At 38.2% G+C, this 23976-nt stretch overlaps 1 protein-coding gene across 1 annotated transcript in view; it reads right to left on the reverse strand.

The window, feature by feature from the left end:
• Positions 1–23976, reverse strand: part of SCIN (scinderin) — a 75929-nt gene that overhangs the window by 17030 nt on the left and 34923 nt on the right. The window contains exons 5-10 of the mRNA XM_077757630.1: positions 13247–13339; positions 10183–10315; positions 9437–9525; positions 8411–8626; positions 352–470; positions 179–269 (exon numbers count right to left, since the gene is read on the reverse strand). Of these exons, the coding sequence (XP_077613756.1) occupies positions 179–269; positions 352–470; positions 8411–8626; positions 9437–9525; positions 10183–10315; positions 13247–13339 (741 nt within the window). The remainder of the gene's footprint in view (positions 1–178; positions 270–351; positions 471–8410; positions 8627–9436; positions 9526–10182; positions 10316–13246; positions 13340–23976) is intronic.

The following is a 23976-nucleotide window of genomic DNA, read 5'->3' on the forward strand; positions in this document are numbered from 1 at the left end:
TCCTTCTTGTCCAGAATCTGAGAGAACTACCATGACATGAGAGTAGGAACATTTAAATTCCAAAATGAAAAAAAAAATAGTATTTAGAAAATGTTCAAATTCCCAGCCCAACCTGAGAAGAAAGCTTTCACCAGTTATTGGGATAGCAAAACTTCAAAGTAAAGTGAAACAGCCTGACCTGCACAGCCTGTCCTCCGAGTGACCTGTCCAGCTGAACAGTCAGGAAGGCAGATGTCGTCAGCTCATCTCTTGTGGCATTTGCTCCCTGCCTAGAGGAACCAAAGCAAAGTCAATTAGCTTGTATTTGAGTTTAAGACCTTCTAATGTAGGCATTTCAGAGACTTAAGTCACCATGAAAGCTCAAGATGAAACCAACTGTTCTGACATGATAGGTTGTAGAAGCTATCATTTCTTTTCATTTCTTTGAAGGTACAAACGAACATCGCGCCATGAATTGCCCTGTGTATTATCTAGAACGACACATGATAATTATTTTTTATCCCCAATATATGGGAAAAGAAATCGAGGCCTGGCTCCTTACATTACTTTAGCTAAGTAATCAGGTCTGTCTGACTTCAAGTTGAAGCTGCCTATTTTGGGAATCCATCTCTGCAGTAAAAATAACCCATTTAGTAGAACGTGAGCCTGATCCATTAGGCTGGCTATTAGAAGCATCCTATCTTTACATGAATGTTTGGTGACCGTAGTAACGAATATCTGGACCCAGAAAAATCAAGGAAATAATCATAAGAAGTAGGCAATGGAGAGGCCCCATTTTGTCTAGAATGATGAAGAATTACTAATAAAACCTTATGTGAGGTTGAACTACCAGCAACCCAGACAGGGATCAATAAATCAGTTCATCCAGTTCATTTGCCGTTTCTCTTCCTAACGTAGCTTGTGGCTAGAACTCCAATCACTGGCTTAACCTGTAAGGCAATCTTTGGGAGATCTGCTTTTTTGATGCGTTTGTGAGTGGGGGGCGGGGAAAGCCAAAGCACTGAGCATTGTTTGTTTCTCATCGATTCTCCCACCTCTGTCTGACTAGGAGTTAACAGGAAAAATACTAATTCTGAAACTGGATTTCAGAAGTTAACGAGATCTTTACTTCTGAAACTTTAGGAGTGACTTACCTACTTATCTCATACCCAGAACAGATTAGCAATAACTTTCTATCCAGGGAAACAGACACATACGTATACATATACACATAGAAACCCTGGGTGTGGGAAAACACCGGGTACAGGAAACATGCTTTGTTTATTTAATAATGTTTCACTAGACCAGCAGAATCAAGTGACATAAAAATGTTCTACAAAGGCCAGGAAGAAAGAAAAACAAGGATATGCTCATGCAAGGCACACATTTAAAAGAAAATAAAAAGTTATCCTTAATAAAGACATCATAAAAATATAGGCTACTTAACCTCCAGCCCCTCTTTCACGTGCTGTCAAAGAGACCCATGCTCCCATCCACATAGATTCAGACTAATTTGTTTTATGGATCTATGACCTAAGGGGTCAAATACTCCACTTCAATCAAGACATAATAAACTTGCTCTTTGCCTCTAGTTTTGAAATCCTATGTTGGGAGGTGGAAGGGGGAGCAATCTACTTGGACATGCTTTCCTTTTTATAAACCATTGATGTTTGTTATTCATTAAAATAAATGCCACATAAAAATAGAATTTACTGCTTTGAGAAATTCATCATTGCCATTGTTCAATGTTTGTTCAATTTCAATTACTTGACATCCCAGAGAAAAGATCATTGGTGAAATTATTTTTCTCCTATCCTGTTAGAATATAAGTGGTTTCAGAAATTAAAAAGTAAATTTGTATAGTCAGTAGTTGACTTAATTCTAAAATTTTTTTTTAAATGTTTTATTTATTTCTAGGAGAGAGAGAGAGACAGCGTGAACAGCGGAGGGTCAGAGAGAGAGGGAGTCACAGACTGAAACAGGCTCCAGGCTCTGAACTGGCAGTCAGTGCAGAGCCCAACGCGGGGCTCGAACCCACGAACCGCGAGACCATGACCTAAGCGAAAGTCAGACGCTTAACCGACTAAGCCACCCAGGCGCCCCAGTAGTTGACTTAATTCTAGTCCTTCACCTTTTACTGTACCTCCTGGACTTAACCTACATATAGCCCTGCACTGAAATTATCACATAAATTGGGAAGTTGTTAGTTTTGAAAGCTAATCTTCAAGAGATCTGCTTATTTTCTAAATGTCTCTTCACTGCCTTTATAGAAGCTTTTGAAGTCCTACAAAACATACATTAACACACTCAAATGTTTAACATCTGTGATATTAAATGGTAAAGACTCTCAAAAATAGGACTCTCAATACCTAATTTTTAGTCTTGATATCTCAGAAATCATAAATCGTCATCACAGAAACCATGAACACATAAAATTGGAAAGAAGAAAATTAAATGACCTCCCCTTCCTTCCCAGGCCCATCCCAAAGACAGGAGCTATGAAGAGTGTGGCAGAGTCTCACACTTTTCCCTTTGAATTTTGACAGTGAGGGCCAAACCTGTCCTCTTCCTAACTTTCTTATCTCAGTGACTCCAGCACTACACCCTTGTGTATGGACCAGAAATTTAGGGGTCACCTTTGATTTGCTCATCCTCACTATTTCACATTTACTCTTTCAGATGTCAACTCCGTAACACTTTACAAACTTACTTTACACGTCCCTTCCCTGTTGCCTTTACACTGAGTTCTGATAATCCCATTATCATCCAATTGGGATTATTGCAACACATTCCCAATGGCCTCCCTGCCACCAGTTTTCTCCCATTAGTCCATTCTTTCATATGTCAACCAGAATAATTTCTTTAATATGAAACCAATCATGCTACTCCCCTAAGAAAACTCCTTGATTGGTCTCCAGTGCCCTGACAGTAAACTGCTTCCTCTGCAGGATGGTTACAAGGCCATTCACAATTACTCTCCTTCTAATTTCTCTGATTTTATCTTTTGCTTCCTAAGTTTGCTGCAGCCATGTCGTTACCGGTAAGTAGGTTGGAGCACACACCCTGCATTGCTAAGAACAACTTCCCTATTTGCTTGTCTGACTAGCTGCTACTTATGCTCCCACTTAGATGTCACTTCTTCTAGGAGCCCTTCATCAATAGCCTAGGAGTGGATTTGGGAGTCTGTCCAGAGCTCCCCAAAGACCACTCAGCTTGCTTTTATCTTAAAATCCTTCATACTTCAATGAAATGCTTGCTAATAATCTGCTGATTCTTTTTTTTAAAAAAGTTTCTTTACTTTGAGAGAGAGAGAGAGAGAGGGTGTGCATGAGTGCATTACCAGGAAAGGGGCAGAGAGCCAGGGGTAGAGAATTCCAGCAAAGCAGAGCCCAACATGGGGCTCGATCCCATGAATCATGAGATCAGACCTGAGCTGAAACCAAGAGTCAGATGCTTAACTGACTGAGCCACCCAGGTGCCCTTCTTCTGGCTCTTTTTAAAGTATAAATTCTTGGGGCGCCTGGGTGGCTCAGTTGGTTAAGCGTCCGACATTGGCACAGGTCATGATCTCACTGTTTGTGGGTTCAAGCCCCGTGTCGGGCTCTGTTCTTACAGCTGGCTCAGATCCTGGAGACTGCTTCAGATTCTGTGTCTTCCTCTCTTTCTGACCCTCCCCTCCTCATGCTCTCTCGCTCTCTCTCTCAGAAATAAACTTAAAAAAACATTAAAAAATAAAAAAAATAAAGTATAAATTCTTGAGACACATTGTATATATTTCTTTACCACTGTGTCTTTAGTATCTATCTAGCACAGTGCTTGACATATAGAAAGTGCTCAGCGAACACTTTGAAATGATTTGAGAAATAATAATTGCATTGAACATTTATAATCTGATTTAGTCTGTTTTAGTTATATTCACAGTTATTTAGGTAGGCTGCAAATTGTTAATTTTTCAAAATATTCTCTTGAATTGCTTGTTTAGTCTTTCTTGTTTAAGTGCCACAATCAATTACATTTTTTTATATACAAAAGAGAATTAAGAGAAGACCAAGAAACAATATAGAAGAAAGTCTGACTGGGAACAACTGATTTATCCCTATAAATGCCATGCTTTGCACAAACACTGTTCAGAATTAAAACTGTAGAAAAGGAAACTGCAGAAGAACATAGCTTGTCGCAGGGGTAGCTGCTCAGCTGGAGAATTTAAGGAAGCTGTAGATCAAGGTATAAAATGCTGCTTCACTAGTTACCACAGTTGTGCATTTGGGTTAAGTTACTTAATCTGTTTGATTCCCTCCTCCCTTTTTGTCTTTTGAAAATAACCTGGTTGTGAGAAAGAAATAGAATATATGGAAACAACCAGCACTCTGCTACACAAACATGCTGCTCAAAAAAAAGTAAAAGAAAAGAAAAAGAAAAATGGTTGCTATGAAGATGACATCATAAACACCCAGTCAAATAGCTAAATATGTTCATCTTTGATGGGATACAACGGGACCCATTGCCTAAGGCAGTGCCTGTCAATCACGAAAGTGCATATGAATCATCTGGGGATCTTGTTAAAATGCAGGTTCTGCTTTAATGGGCCAAAGGAGAGTGCTGGAATTCTACATTTCCAACTAGTTCCCAAGCGATGCGATGCTTCTGGTCTCTGGACCACCCTTTGAGTACAACGAACTAATAGGATAAATATAATCACCCCATCTTCTACACTTCGTTAGGCTCAGTGCACTGGTCAGTGGGAGTCATAAGTGGTCACACTGTAGAGATGGGGGTGACTCTNATGCCCCAATAGCTTTTTAAAAAATGATTTTCTTCTTTGAAAAAGAAAGAGAGAGAAAGAGCACGCGTACAAGCTGGGGAGAGTGGCAGAGGGGGACAGAGAACCCTAAGCAGGCTCCATGCTTAGCTCAGAGCCCTGTGTAGGGTCTGATCTTATGACTACAACCTGAGCTGTAATCAAGACTCAGGCTCTTAACTTACTGAGCCACCCAGGTGCCCCTTTTGACTTTTTTACTTTAGAGGACGTGAAACAATTCATAAGTTACCTCTCTAGCTTACAAATTAAGCAATGAGACAAAATTTTATCAATCTGACAATTTGTTCATTGACTTTTTAAGCGCTTATATAGATTTTTTGCATCGTTCATAGTACTTAGCTCAGGTCTGAGCCTATTGATTAATACATACCTATTATTTGATTGATTAGTGAAAATAGCACTAGACTCCAGAGGAATAATGAACTAAACTACTCAGCTCAGAAGAATATCTCTTAGTTTGCAGAACATTTTTCATCCATCGGAAGATACCTGGTTTGTTTGTTTGTTTGTTTGTTTAAAAAAGATTTTTTTCCCTGCACTTTAAAGCATGAGACTATTATTTTCTCAGGCAAAAGTGGCAAACTGGGACCAAATAATCAAGACGCCGATGGCATGACTATTTTCCAAAGGTGCCAAGTAGGCAAAAGACTGGAAAGACAAAAGTAGTCAGAACCAGTGTGTTTTCTAGTTTCTCATCCTCATCACAGATTAAAGACACTGCAAGCTGGAGAGAGCAGAGTTACAGATGAACCAGGAAAGTAACAGAAGAGCCCGCCAGACACTGTGTGCACACACTCCCTCCCAGGGAGGGGCAGGTACACCCCTTGCTTCAGAATTTGGAGACATGAGCTGGTGGAAGAGCCTGCCCGTGCCATCCTGGTGAGCAGAGGGGCAGAGGAGAAACTCCAGTGCTGCCGGGCTCAACCCAAAAGCCTAGAGAGAGCCCCAGATTTCAGCAGTCCTGGGGGGACACAGGACGACATCTCCGAGCTGCTGTGACCTGTGACAAATGGAGGTTGCAGCGGGGACACAGTTGGTGCTGGGGAGCCAAATGTGCCACCAGGCCCACTGGGCAGGAGACAAACCCAGACCAGAAGCAGAGACCCCTCTGTCATTTCTCCCTTTGAGGTTCCCACAATCCTAGACACCTTGGATTCTCACTTCATGTCTTTGAAAAGAGGAAAAACTACTTCATAAATCCCTTTACCCTATACTTTGCTCCAAACATAGGTGGCAAGTCTTGAGAATGTGAAGATAAAATACTCAATTCCTACCCTCAAGGCACTGATAAGAGGTCTAGGAGGAGAACATTCTAAGTAAATGAACAATCCTGCTTGTAAGTTTGTAAGTTAATGAACAATACAGGGGCTCTGAAAAATATTCCATTTGGTTTGAGCACAAAGGCTTTCCAATGGGGAGGGAGGAAATGCTTCTCAANGATTTTTTGCATCGTTCATAGTACTTAGCTCAGGTCTGAGCCTATTGATTAATACATACCTATTATTTGATTGATTAGTGAAAATAGCACTAGACTCCAGAGGAATAATGAACTAAACTACTCAGCTCAGAAGAATATCTCTTAGTTTGCAGAACATTTTTCATCCATTGGAAGATACCTTGTTTGTTTGTTTGTTTGTTTAAAAAAGATTTTTTTCCCTGCACTTTAAGGCATGAGACTATTATTTTCTCAGGCAAAAATGGCAAACTGGGACCAAATAATCAAGACGCCGATGGCATGACTATTTTCCAAAGGTGCCAAGTAGGCAAAAGACTGGAAAGACAAAAGTAGTCAGAACCAGTGTGTTTTCTAGTTTCTCATCCTCATCACAGATTAAAGACACTGCAAGCTGGAGAGAGCAGAGTTACAGATGAACCAGGAAAGTAACAGAAGAGCCCGCCAGACACTGTGTGCACACACTCCCTCCCAGGGAGGGGCAGGTACACCCCTTGCTTCAGAATTTGGAGACATGAGCTGGTGGAAGAGCCTGCCCGTGCCATCCTGGTGAGCAGAGGGGCAGAGGAGAAACTCCAGTGCTGCCGGGCTCAACCCAAAAGCCTAGAGAGAGCCCCAGATTTCAGCAGTCCTGGGGGGACACAGGACGACATCTCCGAGCTGCTGTGACCTGTGACAAATGGAGGTTGCAGCGGGGACACAGTTGGTGCTGGGGAGCCAAATGTGCCACCAGGCCCACTGGGCAGGAGACAAACCCAGACCAGAAGCAGAGACCCCTCTGTCATTTCTCCCTTTGAGGTTCCCACAATCCTAGACACCTTGGATTCTCACTTCATGTCTTTGAAAAGAGGAAAAACTACTTCATAAATCCCTTTACCCTATACTTTGCTCCAAACATAGGTGGCAAGTCTTGAGAATGTGAAGATAAAATACTCAATTCCTACCCTCAAGGCACTGATAAGAGGTCTAGGAGGAGAACATTCTAAGTAAATGAACAATCCTGCTTGTAAGTTTGTAAGTTAATGAACAATACAGGGGCTCTGAAAAATATTCCATTTGGTTTGAGCACAAAGGCTTTCCAATGGGGAGGGAGGAAATGCTTCTCAAAAAGGTGCAGCTTGTGACTTCACTGAATTACAAATGAGAAGTGGGAATGAGAGCCTGAGGGAGGAGGGGAAGAGCCCTCAGGAAGTGGAAGGGTGAGGCAGGAAGGAGGGCAAGGATCTAGTCACAGAAGGCCTTGCAGGCCCAGCTGAAGATGGAGGTTCCCAGGAAGACTATGCAGAGCCACTAAAATATATATTTTTTTAATTATTTTTAACTTTTTTAACATTTATTTCTTTTTGAGAGACAGAGACAGAGCACAAGCCAGGGGTAGAGGTAGGGTAAGAGAGAAAAAGAAGACAGAGGAAGAGAGAGACAGAATCTGAAGCAGGCTCCAGGCTCTAAGCTGTCAGCACAGAGCCTGACGTGGGGCTCCATCTCATGAACTGCGAGATCATGACCTGAGCCAAAGTCAGACCCTTAACCAACTGAGCCACCCAGGTGCCCCACCACTAGAATATTTTATAATCAGATGTGACATTACCCAGTTCTCATTAAGTGAAGTGACTCAAGAGTAGAGTGTGGTGAGAGATGAGTTAGGGAGAATTATTAGGAGGTTAGTAGCATGTTTTTGTCAAAAAAAAGGAGTAACATCAACCAATTGAATGCTCTCAAAATATCAGTGATTTTAGCACATGTCCAATTTGCTTTGGGAATGTCTGTAAGCTACAAGGAAAGGACTAACTAATGATATTTGGTACATTCAGAGCTCACACGCTCACTGGACAATCCCAGTTCCAAGAGCTGGAGACATTCTGGACCAGGAAACAAGATGGCTGGGTTCCACGTGTCTAAGATGATAAGTAGATGATCTTGTGCAGATCACCTAACTTCTTGGAATCTCAGCATACACTTTGTAAAATAGGACTGAAGGTTAGAGAGCATCTCCTCCAGCTTTAAATTCCCTGATTTGATATATAGTCATGGGTCACCTTTATTAATAAATAAAATTCATAGTTTACAAAGTTTGTAGTTTCCTAAAGTTACATCTCCAAGTACACTGGCATAAATGGGCTTGATGAAAACAAAAACCACAAAGAGAAATAGCCAAATACCTCCACTTCGCCAGAACCATCATCCACCATATTGTGCTGGGCTGCCATCTGTGGAGAACTATGTAGTTTTGAGGCATCAAATGGAATTTGTTTTATACGAGCCACTTTCTCAGTGACGTATACTTTCCCGAAGCCATCACTCTGATCTTTATCCCTCCAGTCCTTAAAGAACTGTTTGAAGATTGGTGTTTCCCCTCCTTCTGGAAGAACTTGAATCTAAAATTTAAAAAAGATAATAATTATGCAAAGGGAAATAAGCGACTGGAAAAAAAACATTCAACCAGGAGTGGAGAAAAAAACTAAGCAAATGAAAATGACTATCTTGGTTTCTGTGATGACAGATGGAAACTTAGAAGCTGGGATCCTAAGGGAATGTAAAATGGAAGGTGACCAAATATGAAGGTAAAACAATCCAATGCCTTTTGTCACAACTAAAGTGATTGCCATTGAATTCGGATGTTTGAAATATGAACAGAATTCTTTCAAATGTAACCATCAAGTCAAATACGTTTGACTGGTTTTTGCATTAGGTTTATAAGAGGTCTGTAATCTGGAAGAAATAATCTCATTATGTTACTTGTGCTAGTACGTAAAAACGAAAGAAAGAGTGAGTCTGAAAGACTCAGAAAAGTAACTAGAATGTGTCTAGGCTAATTTCAGTGAAGCCAAATATTGTCTGGGTGTTAGTCTATGTCTGCACAGCTTGCTCTAAGGACCAACTGAAAAGTGCTCTCAGTTAACTCAACTGTGGCTGATTATCTTGACTGAAATGCTGTGGAGGAAGCAGACAGGGTCTTATTTGCATCATACGGTCCCACGGAAGGTCTGATCTCGTTTCTACAAAATTCCATCCTCTACAAAGCTATGGGTCTAGGGACATAGGATGCCATGTAGCACACACATAAGTGATGACTGACTCCCATGCATATATTATTTTGAACGAAATTCTCGCACGACTTTTGTGGCAATATGATAAACTCCCATGTTCTTAATTTTTTCTTCTAGCCAGTTCATTTCCACACATACTTGGGTATTGGTGGAATAATTCATTTGCTTTAGGAATTCTTCAGCTGTCTTCATTGCAGCCTTTCTCTCCTGTGGATTAGCATCTTTACCTAAAATGGAAGATAAATTAAAAAGACAGAATCTTAGGGCGTCTGGGTGGCTCAGTCAATTAAGCATCTAACTCTTGATTTTGGCTCAGGTCATGATCTGGCAGTTTGTGGGTTCAAGCCCCGCACTGGGCTCTGCACTGTCAGTTCTTGGGATTCTCTCTCTCTCCCTCTCTCTCTACCGCCCCCTACCCTACTCTCACTATCTCACTGTCTCACTCCCTCAAAATAAATTAAAAAACTTAAAAAATATAAAATATAACATTCAAAAAAAAAGAATCTCAGAGAGAGAAGATATATGATTAAGAAATACTTGCACACCAAGCACTGAACGTAATTATAATTTAAATAGAACACTGAGAATGGTAAAAATTTCCTAGTGTGTTAAATATATTTAGTAACATCATAATGATCACTATATATATAGAAAGACTCTTTTCAAATTTCCCTAATGCTTTCTTTAACCCCATCATTCCTGGCAAATGATATCAGTCAGAAGAAGATATGGTGTTGATGTCTGCATTTTATATGAGGTGTTTACAGGTCAAGTCTCAAAAAGACAGGCTTTTTTTTTACAATCAGAAAAGATGTTTCATTTACCTTTCTACAGAAATGGCTGTATATCTGGAACACAGCCACAGTATGAATGGCATTTTTTACCTTTCCATACGAAAATTTGTTTTGCAGCACCGTGGTCCAAAATAAAGCATTCTTCAGAAAGCAGCATTGCCATGGAGAAGGGGTTTTCTTCTGCCACCATGGTCACTCTCATGGATCCAGTGGCATCTGAAACCTAATATAAAAACCATGAGCTTGTTTGCAGATAATAAAAATGTTTTAAAATTTCATTATGGTGATGGTCTGTAAATGTAATAAAAACCATTGAACTGTATATCTTAAATGGGCAGGGAATGTAAATTATATCTCAACAAAGTTGTTTAAAACAAACAAAGCCATGAGTGCTAATACCCTAATAGGCTTTTTAAAAGATTTTGGACAATTAACAAAACTAAAAGACAACCTACTGAATGGGAGAAGATATTTTTGAATCACATATCTGATAAAGGATTAGTATTTAAAATATATAAACAATTCATATAACTCAACACCAAAAAATCCCAAATAATCCAATTAAAAATGGGCAGAAGACATGAATAGACATTTCTCCAAAGAAGATATCCGGACTGCCAAAAGACAAATGAAAAGATGCTCAACGTCACTCATCATCATAGAAATTAATAATGGGTCACCTGGATGACTCTGTCAGTTGAGCATCTGACTCTTGATTTCAGCTCAGGTCTTGATCTTACAGTTGTGTGAGATCATGAGATCAAGCCCTAAATAAAGCTCTATACTCATAGCGCAAAACTATACTCATAGTGCTTCAGATTCTCTCTCTCCTCATTCTCTGTCCCTCTTCCAAATGCACAATTACTCTCTCTCTTTCTCAGTCTCTCTCTCCCAAAAATAAATAAACTTAAAATAAATAAATAAATAAAAATTTAAAAAAATTTGAAAAGTTTTTTAGGGTAGAGATGCCTGAGTGGCTCATTCGGTTAGGCATCTGACTTCAGCTCAGGTCATGGCCTCATGGTTTGTGAGTTTGAGCACTGCATAGGGCTCTGTGCTGATAGCTCGAACCCTGGAGCCTATTTTGGTTTCTGTGTCTCCTTCTCTCTTTGTTCCTCCCCTGCTAGTGCTCTCTCTGTCTCTCAAAAATAAATAAACATTAAAAAAATTTTTGGAAGTATTCTGGGCTAAAAGCACCGCTGATAAAAAGCCAAGTTTTGATACTGGACCTAATACATCAGAAAGTCATAGTGTTAATAATAATAGCTAAGGTTTGTTGAGATTTCTATAAATTGTAAACACCAGGCAATGACATTTACATGATTAGTTTCTAAATTGTATAGTGATCTTTTCAACTAGGTAATAATCTTAAACTCACTGCACACATGCAAAAGCTAAAGCTTAAACATTCATTCATTCAACATTTACTGAGTACCTACCATATGCCAAACATTGTGCTATGGAGGAACTGGCATATTTTAGTCTATGCTTATAGATTTTTTCAAATTAGGTCCTGTAATTTAAGTATATTTTGTGTAAATTGTCAAAGTAAATTTCCTCTGTCACAAATACTTATTAACTTAGACTCTTGAAGTTTAGAAATAACCACACAACATTTTTTTAAGTTGGAGGTGGTCTTCAAAACGGAAAGTGATATTAATGCCTAGGTTAGAATTCACTGTTTTTCAAAGGGCAGCTAGTAAACTGCAAGATAATCACCTGGGCATTGGATAAATATTCCATGGACCTTCCTAGATCAGTGGTGGGGTTTTGCAGCATTGTGGTAGGGCTTGAATTCTGTTTTTTTAGAAACTGCCTAGGTGATTCTGCTTCCCAGCGTTGTTCTACAATTCAAAATTAAAGCATTTTCAGACTTTGCAATTTATATGAATGCAATACACTAGATATCCACTAGAGGGAGCAATGTTACATTTTTCACATTTAAAAATACTTAGTTTATTATAATGCTGTCCAAGAGGGAGAACGTTATTTGATGATGTGGCATAAAATATATTTGTTAAGCTGTTGAAAACGGGTTTTAGAAAAAGTAATAAAAAAATCTGCCACAAAGTCCAAAACAATTTTTGTATGTCTTATATTAATATTTAGCAGAAGTGGTAACCACATTTTCCTTTGCCTTCTAGGAAGGAAAGAATCCACTTCCCCTTTATAAAATGCAAGTTATAATACACAAGTTAGTAACTTGATCTTCATTCAAAATCAGTTTCTGAGCTAGAAGTTCCCTTAAAGAAGAGCAAATGTAACTCCTTCCTGTGATGCCTGATGACTACTTGGCTCTGCAGGGAGATTAACCCTCTGCTCCCAATCATGTACTTGGAAAGTTACAAGGGGAAGAAACTCTTGAAGGATCCCATTTGAGCAATCTCCTCAACTTGTGCATTTGTGGCTTCTGTTGCCTTCACCAACAATAAAATCATAAAATTGTGAAGTTGGAAGGAACATGAAGAAACTTCTAATGTAATGTCTCTCTCTGTTTTTCAGCTAAGAAAACTGAGGCCTACTATGGTCCCTTTGCCCAGGGTTATCACCACAGAGGTGACATGGAACTCGGTCCCAAATGCCCAGGACAGTGCTGTTTTTACCCTGTTTCCTCCCAGCTGTTTGGTTTGATAGCTTTTCCCTCCTGTAACAAAGAAAGGTTTCATTATGGCTAAACAGGATTTTTAAAATAACGTGAAGATTCTATAGTTTATCAAGACTTTATATGAAAAAGCTTACCACACTCGGCTCTACTCCTGAAACCAATACTACATTGTATGTTAACCAACTTGAATTTTAATAAATTTAAAAAAAGAAAAAGCTTTACCAACTATTTTTATTCCATGAAGGAAACATTTTATTAAATATCATATATCAAAACATACTGTTGCAAACTAGCACAGCAAAAATATATAATTTTACTTAAGTTGTAGCAATTATTTCACTTATTTGGTGTTTTTTAATAAAAATAACAAAAAGCGATAAAAAGAGGAAATTTAATAGACATACTAGAGCAAACAATGGATTCCACCTATACATTTCTCTTTGAGGGCAATGAGAATAATCAGCTATTGCAGGGAGTCCCTTCCACAACAGGCCTCCTGGCTGCCTCCAGTCTAGTAAAAACAACAGAATTCTCTAACAGTAAACTCACCATGTAGAGTTTGGCCATTTTCCTGTTGGTTATGTCTGCTATGGTGTCATCATCATCATTTCCATCCCTAAGCTCTGGCTTTGTCCCTAAAACCTGGGAAAAAAGTGAACAGATAAAAGATAAAGATCTCTCATTGAAGGATGCAGAGTTAAAAAAAAAAAAAAGTAAATCTATCTTACATTTCTAAAGACATAAATTATAAAATATTTGTAATTAAAATGACCAGGCTCAAACATTTCTCAACACTCATACTGCATTGGCCTTTTCCCATGGACCACACCAATTGCATTAAGTAAACAAACACTGAGTTTGCTCATGATGGGAATTTCCAAGAAAATAAAAGCCTACACTTGAAAGTAAACATGTTCATCTTATTGAAGATGACCAGGAATCAATTAAAATATGAGTTCTAAATTCACTTCCATAACAATTTCTTCTTGTGACCTCTGCTTCAAGAATCAATCTATAGGTTTAATTACAAAGACTTGGATCAAATTACTATTTGAGGGTGGAGTACCATTATCATCACTGACATATTATAGCCTAGAAAAAGGACAAGTTCTTGACCACACAATACTATATTTCCTGCTGTATATTTGGCACTTATAACAGTGTTGGGAGCATAAGAGATGCTTGATAAGTAGTTGTCAAATGAATAAATGAACAAATCCATTTATTCTTTGCTATATAGTATAGTCCAAAAATTCAAGTACATAAAGTATTTAGTAGAAAAGTATATTTGAATCTGCTTTGATTTTCTACACACTTAAAATCAGAAAAAAAATAAGTGTATAAAGCAACTTAATTAATCAACATAAATGTCAAAGATTGTTAAAGACAGGATAAAAATATAAACTTACTCTAAGCAATGTGACGTTTATAACAACATAAACATAAATTCAAGTTTAGAACATACAAAGAAGGTATTCCCTTAGATTCAGTAATATTTTGTATACAATGAAATTCCTTGCCTACTGTGTTTTATATCCATTAAAAATACATTGCGTGAAAATACATACTGCCAAAAACCAGGCAACAATAAAAATGTACATAAATTCTAATCCTTGTTCGAGTATGGGTACTGCCTGGAGTTTAGAAACTCATTAAAGAACTTATTTTCTCTGGGGACGTGCTCATCCTTTTGTTGACACAATTAATAAAACACTTTATTGTACCTACTAAATGATTACAATATAGTTTTCCTTTTTTGCTAACAGTAGGATCAAGACAAAAATTACAACACTTGCAATCAAAGGCACATTTTAAAAACAGTTTTACTGTGCTAGAAGTTTGTAAATTTTATAAGAGCAAGAAAGGGCTCTTCAAATACCCTTTTATAACTTTACTCCAACGAAGAGAGTAGTTTGGAACCAACGGTTTGGGTTGAGGACATACCTAATACTTGGAAGTTTCCCCGTGGGTCATGTGAGTCTGAGATTTAGTGCACGTTCTTAGTTTTTAGGCAACAATCCCCATATGAGGCAAGGATCTTATTTAGCTTCTCAAAGGACTATAGCACCATTGGGAATTGAACTCACAGGATTTAACAGAAACAGACCTAATTCTATGGATAGGGGGTGCTGTCCATTGTCAGGTACCCTCAAGAATCATTTTAAAATTCAGTTCAACAACTAGGCATTTACCAAATACCTCACTGGGATATACAAATGAGTTTCTAACCACTTAGATCTTAAGTACTTTACATCTTGCCTAGAAAGAGGAAAATAAACACGTTCACATTATCAACTATGCCATATGTTTTTATCTTTGAAATAAACAATAAATACAGCTTTTCTTTTTTTCTACAGCTAGGATAATATCTAAATTTGAAACACTCATTTTACGTTTCTCAAGTGATTAGCAATTTAACTCATGAAATCCTTTGTGTGTGAAATAACATATATTTTGACAATTTAAAGAGGAAGGGACACAGAGAAGACTTATCTGAAGATGTTTCTTAAAAATTTCACCTATTGTTCTAGCCAAGATCAGTCACTCGAGCTTTGAGTCTCGCCATCCCTCCACTTCCTTCAATTATTTTCCATAAATTTCCACTTAAGAGTATATTCATCCTTTAACATGCCCCAAACTGAACTCAGCTTTTCACAATACTGACAGTTCTCAATTCCCAATTTGTATCAGTGAATCTCTGTTCTATTTACCTGGACTTAAAATCATGTGGCCCATTTTGAATACCTCCTGTCCTCCATGTTGAATCTCCTACTAACTTAGTCATTAAATTCTACTTGTTAATAATAATGTTTGGAGTCATTTATTCCTGTCTCTTCCTTAATTTCCACTTTACTGCAAATCTCTCAAAACCTGAGGGACATGTTACACCTACACCTGTTGTCAGTTCCCTCCTGCCGTCAGGTTCACCTCATCTTTTCATTCAGAAATTATCCTGCACACTGACTGGATAAAGTTACTTCACTTTACTCCCAAGTTTCAAGAACATGACTCAAGATAAAGGTTTATATCTTATAGCTGCATCAGTGATTCTTAAAGGTCCAATATGCTAATGCAACATTAGTAACTCCGTAACCTGATAAAATATACATTCTCAACTGCCAGCCATTAAGTCATTATGTCTAGGGTGAGGCCCAGGAATCTGCACTCCAGATGCTGCTGAATTGGCTGCTTACTGACAGAGCCAAAACTTCTATCTGGATTCCAAAGCCCCTTGAGAGACTGGATGCTACCTACACTGCGTTATTTCTTATTTCTTAATATTCTCTACCAACTCCCCTCCCCATGATGGTGTTTTCAGTGTCCCCTGTGGGAGCCACACACTTTCCTCCCCCAGGGCTTTACCTAATGCTGTACATAACTTCTACCTAGGCTAACTGCATGTGGTAGAAGCAAAACTGAGCAATTATTCTTTGGCTGGTTCAGCTCATCATAATTAGCACAGTAATAGTTACTGCTTATTGAACATCTACTATGAGTCCCACACTGTATCAGGAGCTTTGGACACATATTGTTTCATCTTTATAGGAGATTCTATGAACCAGACACCATTATCCTCATTTTACAGAAAAATGTCACTGATGCTCCAAGTCATGAAGTGACTGTTTCACAGAACTGTTCAGTGTTTGAGATTTAAATTCTGTCAAAGTCCCTTTAATACCCTAATTTCAGTACTTTTTATAATACTTAGTTGCCTACTTCCCTAAATCAAGGGAAAATAGGAAAGTCTGTGAAATGGACAAAAGGATTCTTTCCAAGAATGGTGTCCAGGGGCTCCTTCTGGTGATCTGATACCGTAATGTTATTTTCTTTCCTTTTCTTTGAGTAATCTTCAAGCCCAGAAGAAGACTGATACCAGCAAATGATTTTGTCCACAGACATGCACAGGAATTTTGTCTGGTGGAGATGAAAATAATTTCTGCCCTGTGAAAGAGGCCAGCTTTGCATTTGTCAGCAAATTCATCTCAATGCTGATCACCAGAGCAATGATTTAACCCAATATTTCTATTCTAGTGGTTTTTTATAAAGAAATAATTGAAATACATACAAAGAATCAACCTAATAAGTATTCATAATAGCATTTCACAGTATTAAAAAAAACACAAACCACCTAAATGCCCAACATGAAAGGGATTAAATATATTAGGCTGTTATCTATGGAATGGAAAACTATAGAGACATTAAAATATTATACAAATTTTTTGATGGTCGGGAAAATGTTCATAATGTTTCAAGTAAAAATTTATATTGCAAAGCATTATCTGTACTAGGAACTCTTTCTTATGCAGGGAGACACAGATGAAAAGAAAGATTATGAAGAATTTGGTTATGTTTTACTAAAAGGTGGGACTTGGGGATACATTCCTTCTCTATTATGACTATATTTTATAAAATTTCAATAATAAACAGGTATTTTTCTTTAATAAATAAAACTGTAAAGGCTTTTATTGAACAAAAAATATTGACTTCTTTTTTTGTATTTATTTTCTCTCCCTGTGGAATAGTTGGCATTCCTTCAAACGGAGTAATTATAACTTCCTTTTAACTTATAATCTACCTTAAGCTTCCACCTCAGGCTTCCTCAATCAATTCATCAAAGATAGTAACTATTCCTGCTGGATTCCTAAATGCTCTAGGTATTTTGATCATATTCACAGTGGCACAGGGGCCTTAATTTTTCAACTCGGAATTAAGTGGTTTCAAAGGTCACAAGTACCAATTTTTTGCTATAGGTGTGATATGAATAGAAACATGGGAACATCACTGTCTTCTCTGTTAGTCAGTATCATAATAGAAACGTCTAACAATTTAAGATACAACTCTAAGTACATTAGAGAGATTAGACATTTGTGTAAATACAATTTTGTTCTATGCCTAAATAGATCTGTTCTGCTCTTCACTCCTTACCTTCAACAGTTCAATCCAAAGTAAATCAGAAGATATTTATATTAAATCACGACAGCACATACACCATCTTGCTCTATTTATTCATTCATTTACTTATTTATTTACTCTACTTCCATCTTGCTTAAATTCACAATCTCCTAGCTTCATATTTTCTGGGTTCTCACGATGTGGGTCAAGACCATCCATAGGGTCTTGTGTTTTTTCTCTATGACCCATTGTGACTTTTTCCTTTAAATATAAACAGGCCTACATGTAAATTTGTTTTAGAAAAGAAGGACCAGGAAGTTAAGAAAAATGTTGCTCTATCTTCATAATCCTTACTTAATTTTCACGTTTACATCTGCCTTTGTTTATTTTGAATCCTTTAGCCAGCCCCACCAAATAGGGATATGAAACTCCAACCTTTACAATCTTGCTCTCTTAGGATGCGGTTTCTCTCTTTTCTACAGAGAAGTCAGGATGTATGGATAATGTGCAGTACGTATTTGGAGTGAATAGTAGGAAAAGAGGGGATAATGTGTGGCCTGGAGGAAGGACAGTACCTAACTCAAGACTCCAAATCATTTTGGATGAAAATGTTTCATGTTAGTGTCAAGTCCTAAAAGCACTTAACAGAGAGGGTCTTCTATGTTTCTCAACTCTGATTTCAGCTTGACAGATTAGGAAACTGAGGATAGAGAAGTTAGGAGTTTGGCCTTTGGTCCAAGTCTTATAAATTGTAAAGCAAAGGATGTAAACCCCAGGCTTCACAATTCCTCCCATGGTGCTCACCATAGCAAAGGAGACATCATGGTCACTTTAATCACGTTAGTACAAATGGCTATTTCTACTCTCAGTAAAAATGAAGGAACCTCTCAGGTCCTAAGGGGTAAACTTTTAATTACCCAGAAATTCCTGTCTTATTTTCCTTCCCCAAATGGAAAAAAAATTAATTGATTGCTAACACATGGTAAATAGAAATAAATTATAAGGACGAAATATAGCCTGGTTAGTATGGTATATTTACTTGCTTCAAGGCATTTTATGGCTTAAGTCAGATAAATATTTGATAGCAGGAAAGACAGAGATATAAAATTACAGGCAATTCTGAGAAATGATGTGACTCCACTTAGCTGGCTCCACCTAATCTGATATGAGGTTCCAACATTTGCTGTTCCCAGTGATGTGCTTCTCTGCCTCTGAAATACCTTTATCCCTTTATGGAGAAATCAAATAAAAAGGGTAATTTAATATATCAAATAGTGGGTAAAGTTATCTTAGCTGAGAGAAAGCATGTGAAGTGCATGTTTGGATAAAAGGATAAAGTGAATTGCAAGTCTGCAAGAGATGTTTGGTTATTTGATAATCTGGGCCAGGACTGCCCAGTGGAATTTTCTGTAATTTAAATATTCCACATATATGCTGTCCAATATGGTAGTCATTAGCTACATGCAGCTACTGAGCACCTGAGATGTTGTCAGTATAACCAGGTAACTGGATTTTTTATTTCATTTCAACTAATTTAAATCAGAACTATAATAGCCAGATGTGTCTGCCAATGCTGCATTTGACAATGTAGTTCTGGAGAACTCAGGGAAAGCTGTGGCTTTGGGGAACTCACCATGATGCAGGTCTGATTCTCAGTGACGCGGTAACATCACCAGATTAGATATTAGATTTAGAAGGTCCAATTCACAAGAAAGTTAACTCATAAATTATAATGTGAAAAGCACATTCACAAGTTATCATACTATGGGAACATACTTATAAGACACTATACCATGGAAAGTTAACTCACAAATTATTAAAATACATAAGCCAGAGTGCCAACTGATTAAATTAGAACAGTTGTTTCAACTGGCTACATTCTAGAACCATCTGGGGAGTCGTGATAAAGAGTACTAAAGTCTGAAACTGAGCCTAAGATTCTGATTGAAGCCTGGCATTGTTGTATATTTTCAAAGCCTTCTGGGCCTGTTTAGTGTTTAGTGGCATTAGCTCTGTTAACACGGTTCATCCATCTCAATCATCAGGACAGGTCTGCCAAGCATTCCTGATATTCAAATAGCTTCCTAGGGAACCGCTTTCCTGGACAAATTGTCATGGCCTGGCAGTCACGAAGCTGCCTGGAACAAATCTCAAGTACAAATTTTTAGTTCATCTGCCCTTTCTGGGAATCATTAAATGATTTTTGTTTTGTTTTGTTTTGTTTTGTTTTTGGAAAGACCTCAAACCCATTTGGACATTTCTACCTGATTAGTGCTTGAATAGACAGTTCCACTGTTTGCCTCTGGCATTCCAAATTTGTGTGTTTCACAATGAGCACATTCCTCCTTGTCTTCTTGACAATCCCTTCACTTGGCAGGATCCGGCACTCTGAGCTCGGAGAACCCACTGAGTGACTGTGATTTTCTTTCCACACTTCCAATGGTCTGATAATTAATACCACTCATAATCATCATGATGATTAAGTGAAATAATGTATGTGAAGTGACTGTCGCTATACCTGGCACATAGTGAGAATTCCACAAAACTTAGATCTTGCATCCTTTATCCACCTTTATATACATTGAATCAAACAAGCCTTTGTCAACGGATCATTCTCTTTCTTTGATACGACCCTGCGAATCACCACTCTGATTCTTTGCATGATGATTTTACCACTGAACTTCTAGACACCTCCCTGGGACTTACACTTATTCACTTATTACTTGTTTATGTCTTGATCTAATGACGTCATTAAGTAGTCTATGTCTTGACAGCATACCCGTGTCAAAGTCTTACATTTTAGATTTAAAATTACAACCAGTAGATCTAAATATCCCTCTTCAAGCAAAACCTAAAGAATAGTCTCCTGTGTATCAACAAATGAATAATTAGTAATGCTGAGAAAGAAAATAAAACTTAGTAATCTCTTCTCTTCTTTGAAGTTTCTCCACAATTGAGAATGCATGATGCCATTAGTCCTTGCTTATAAAACTGATTCAATGATCTTCCATGTGTTTCCGTCATATCTCCCCATTTAGCCCCGTACAAATGACCTTATTTTTTTGAGTCAGGATCCATCAGTTACAGTTTATTCATCAGTAAGGTTTATTTGTGGAGTGTCTATGATATACCAGCAGCAAAGGAAAGGGCCAGAACTGTAACAGCTAATAAGTTAGCTGTGGTCCTTGTCCTCAGTGAGCTGACTTTCAGCGCAGGGATGCTAACTAGGTTTCACCTGTGCTTCCTAACTCTCACTACAGACAGCGGCTGCAGGGGCAGTCTGCAGGGAAAGGTTCTGAGTTTGCTTCCAAATTTAGTGAGAAGGTTTAACATGATCTACCAGCTATTTCGCTCTCGGAGAGGTAGGAGAAGTGGCAGCACACATTCCATTTGTTTTTAACCCCAAATATATGAAAATAGCTTGTAAGGATTCTCAAATTCAGAAATGTTTCGAAAGTAGACGAGTCCAGTGAGGATCACTCTCCTCCTCTCACGGCTGGCTCTCTATCATAATGCCTCTGAGCTTCTTCCCTCATAACTTGTGCTTATTTTCACCAACTATGGAGATTACCAGAGGAAAAACTACCATTGGTTGGATGGGAAGAGGAAGGGAGAAGGAGAAACTGCCTTTCTTCTCCATTTTCTCCTTTTGAGGCAAACAAGGAGACAAGAGCTACATAGGGCTTCCCAGTATGAAAATATGAGCTAAATAAATATCCAGGAGCGTTTTTTCCATTGTCCCTTTTCACCATACACACATATGCACATATTGACATAAACTTAGTTCATTTTATCTCCTTCTATCCCTTTAGGGAGAGGTCAGTAAATATGACTTACATATTATATTTAATCAGATTATGTCATGTTTTATGGCAAGAGTGCTATGACACTTCCTCTCTAGCTCCATAATTCAGAAAATTTCCAAGCTCCGAAATTTAACAGAGCAAACTCAAAATGGCTTTCATATACTCTCAGGTACCTGAAAAATATTTCCATGATTTTTATACTCACATTTCAAAAAAAAAAGGATTATCTTTCCAAGAAAATGTCTAGCCCAATTAACCTGTGTGACCCTCCATAGTAAAGATGAAAGGCTTTATGCTGACAGTAATAAATATGAAACAAATGTACTGAGTACAAACATTATGCTACCAGGTATTACTTATGACATGGAATACATAAAATAGGTATGACTGTCAAAAGTGTGTGGCAGGGGCACCTGGGTGTCTCAGTCAGTCGAGTGATGGCCTCTTGATTTTTAGCTCAGGTCATGATCTCACAGTTCAGGGGTTCGAGCCCTATGTCGGGTTCTGCACTGACAGTTTGGAGCCTGCTTGGGATTCTCTGTCTCCCTCTTTCTCTGACCTCCCCCCTCCCAAAAATAATAAATAAAATTTTTGGCCTAATTTTTGGAAGTTATAAAAGAACTTGGCAGCAGATAGAATTCCCATCTGTCTGTATGTTTAAGACCACTGCTCTGTACTGAAGACAGCCTGCATGTGAGTTGTAGCTCTCTGTTCCCATTCTCACTTGGGCAAGTTAGGCAGCCTCCCTATGACTTACCTCCTTCATCTGTCAAGTAAGGGTATAGAGATGCCATTGGTGCTCTGCCCATCTCACCGTGGTCTACCTTGGATGTCATTTGTTGATGATTTCTTAAAGGTCAAAGCCTTCTGCTCTCTGATGGCATTATCGGGCCACTGAGCTGTACTGTATGCATATGCAAGGCAGGCTGGAGTTCTGGGGAGTTAACACTCCCGAGGAGTGACCCCCAACTAATGAAGGATGGCAATTACCATCTAAATCCTACACCTTCCTCAGCCTCAGCTGATTCCAAAGTGTGTTCCACACAGTTTCTCACAGAGTCCCTCTGGGATTAAGCCCCAGTTCCTTGTAGCAGTGAACCATGTATTCACAAATTATTGCCTCACTTTACTCCTCCTTGGTGCTTCCAGGATCATCTCCCAAATAACCACCTGCCCCTAAGCTCTTGTATAGAGTTTGTTTCTGGAGGAATGCAAACCAAGACAGTGGATAAGAGATGCATCTACTTCCTAGGGCTGTTGTAAGAATTAAATGAGCTCATTCTTGTAAAGCCCATAGAAGGATTGTAGGCGCTACATGTTTGCCATGATGGTGGCTGTTGTTACCTCCTCTGCAGCAAAAATAAATCCATCACAACTTTTTTTCCTTAGATTATGGAATTTCTGTGTTAATGGTAAGTAGTATTTGTATGATATAAAGAAAAGTACAACCTGATAGATTAAGGAACAAACAACAAAATTCAGCCTGCCAGTGAGCCACTTGCCCTTACCCCACAGAACAAGATGAGAGAAATTATGCCATCACGCAGCAATAAGGTTCCATGACAGTGAGTATTGCAGAAATGGGTATTTAATTGTAGTACATTTGCTACTTGCTTTGAAATAGTGTTTAATTAATGTATTTGTCTTGCCACATGCGCTCTGTCAGACTTCATTAAAATCAGTTTTCAGTTTTGGTTTATGTTTTAGTTGCTAGAATTCATTGAAATCAGGCATTGACATTTCATTTCTCTGATATGCATGGCATAGAACTTCATTTCCCAATATATTTGCATGGCTTTTGTTTGTTTGCGTGAAGCTACTCAGATATTTTAATATTTTTTAACCGTGTGTTGGTACCTTTCTCCTGATTAGTAAAATGTTATGGAATACCCAGAACTGAGGATTGCCTCTTGGTTTCCATGAAAAATATACTGTATTTACCTGAACAAACCATGCTTTCCTGAAAAAGTCACTTTAAAATCCTTTTCTATGAATATATATAATAATCGGATACATATGTATACATTTATATCCTAAATAATGTAACTATAGAATTGGACTGGATACCCTTACAAACATAATAGTATTTCTAATAGCAATTACTGGTTTTTCATTTGCCCAAGGACTGCCAATAGATCCCAGCTCCACCGCAGTGTGATCCTTGGCTATCAATAAACAGGATTTAGAAGCACAATCCAAATGGTCCCGGTTTTAGGGAGTTCTTTCCAATATGTGAACACATTTACTCATGATAGTAAGCAAATATCAACTACAAAATGAATACTAGGTAATTATGAATTGCTGAATCTTGGAGAGTCAACTTTTAATGTCTGGGCTTGGTTACTTCTTAGCATAAGACAGAAGAGGAAACGTGTAAAATTAATACCGTGGCACCTGGGTGGCTCAGTCAGTTAAGCATCTGACTTGATTTTGGCTCAGGTCATGATCTCACAGTTTATGAGTTTGAGCTTCTGCATCAGGCTCTGTGCTGGCAGTACATAGCCTGCTTGAGATTCTCTCTCTCTCTCTCTCTCTTGCTCTCAAAATAAATAAAATAAACATTGGGGCACCTGCGTGACT

Source organism: Crocuta crocuta, unplaced genomic scaffold (genome assembly GCF_008692635.1).
Source record: "Crocuta crocuta isolate KB4526 unplaced genomic scaffold, BGI_CrCroc_1.0 scaffold62, whole genome shotgun sequence".
Taxonomy (NCBI): Eukaryota; Metazoa; Chordata; class Mammalia; order Carnivora; family Hyaenidae; genus Crocuta; species Crocuta crocuta.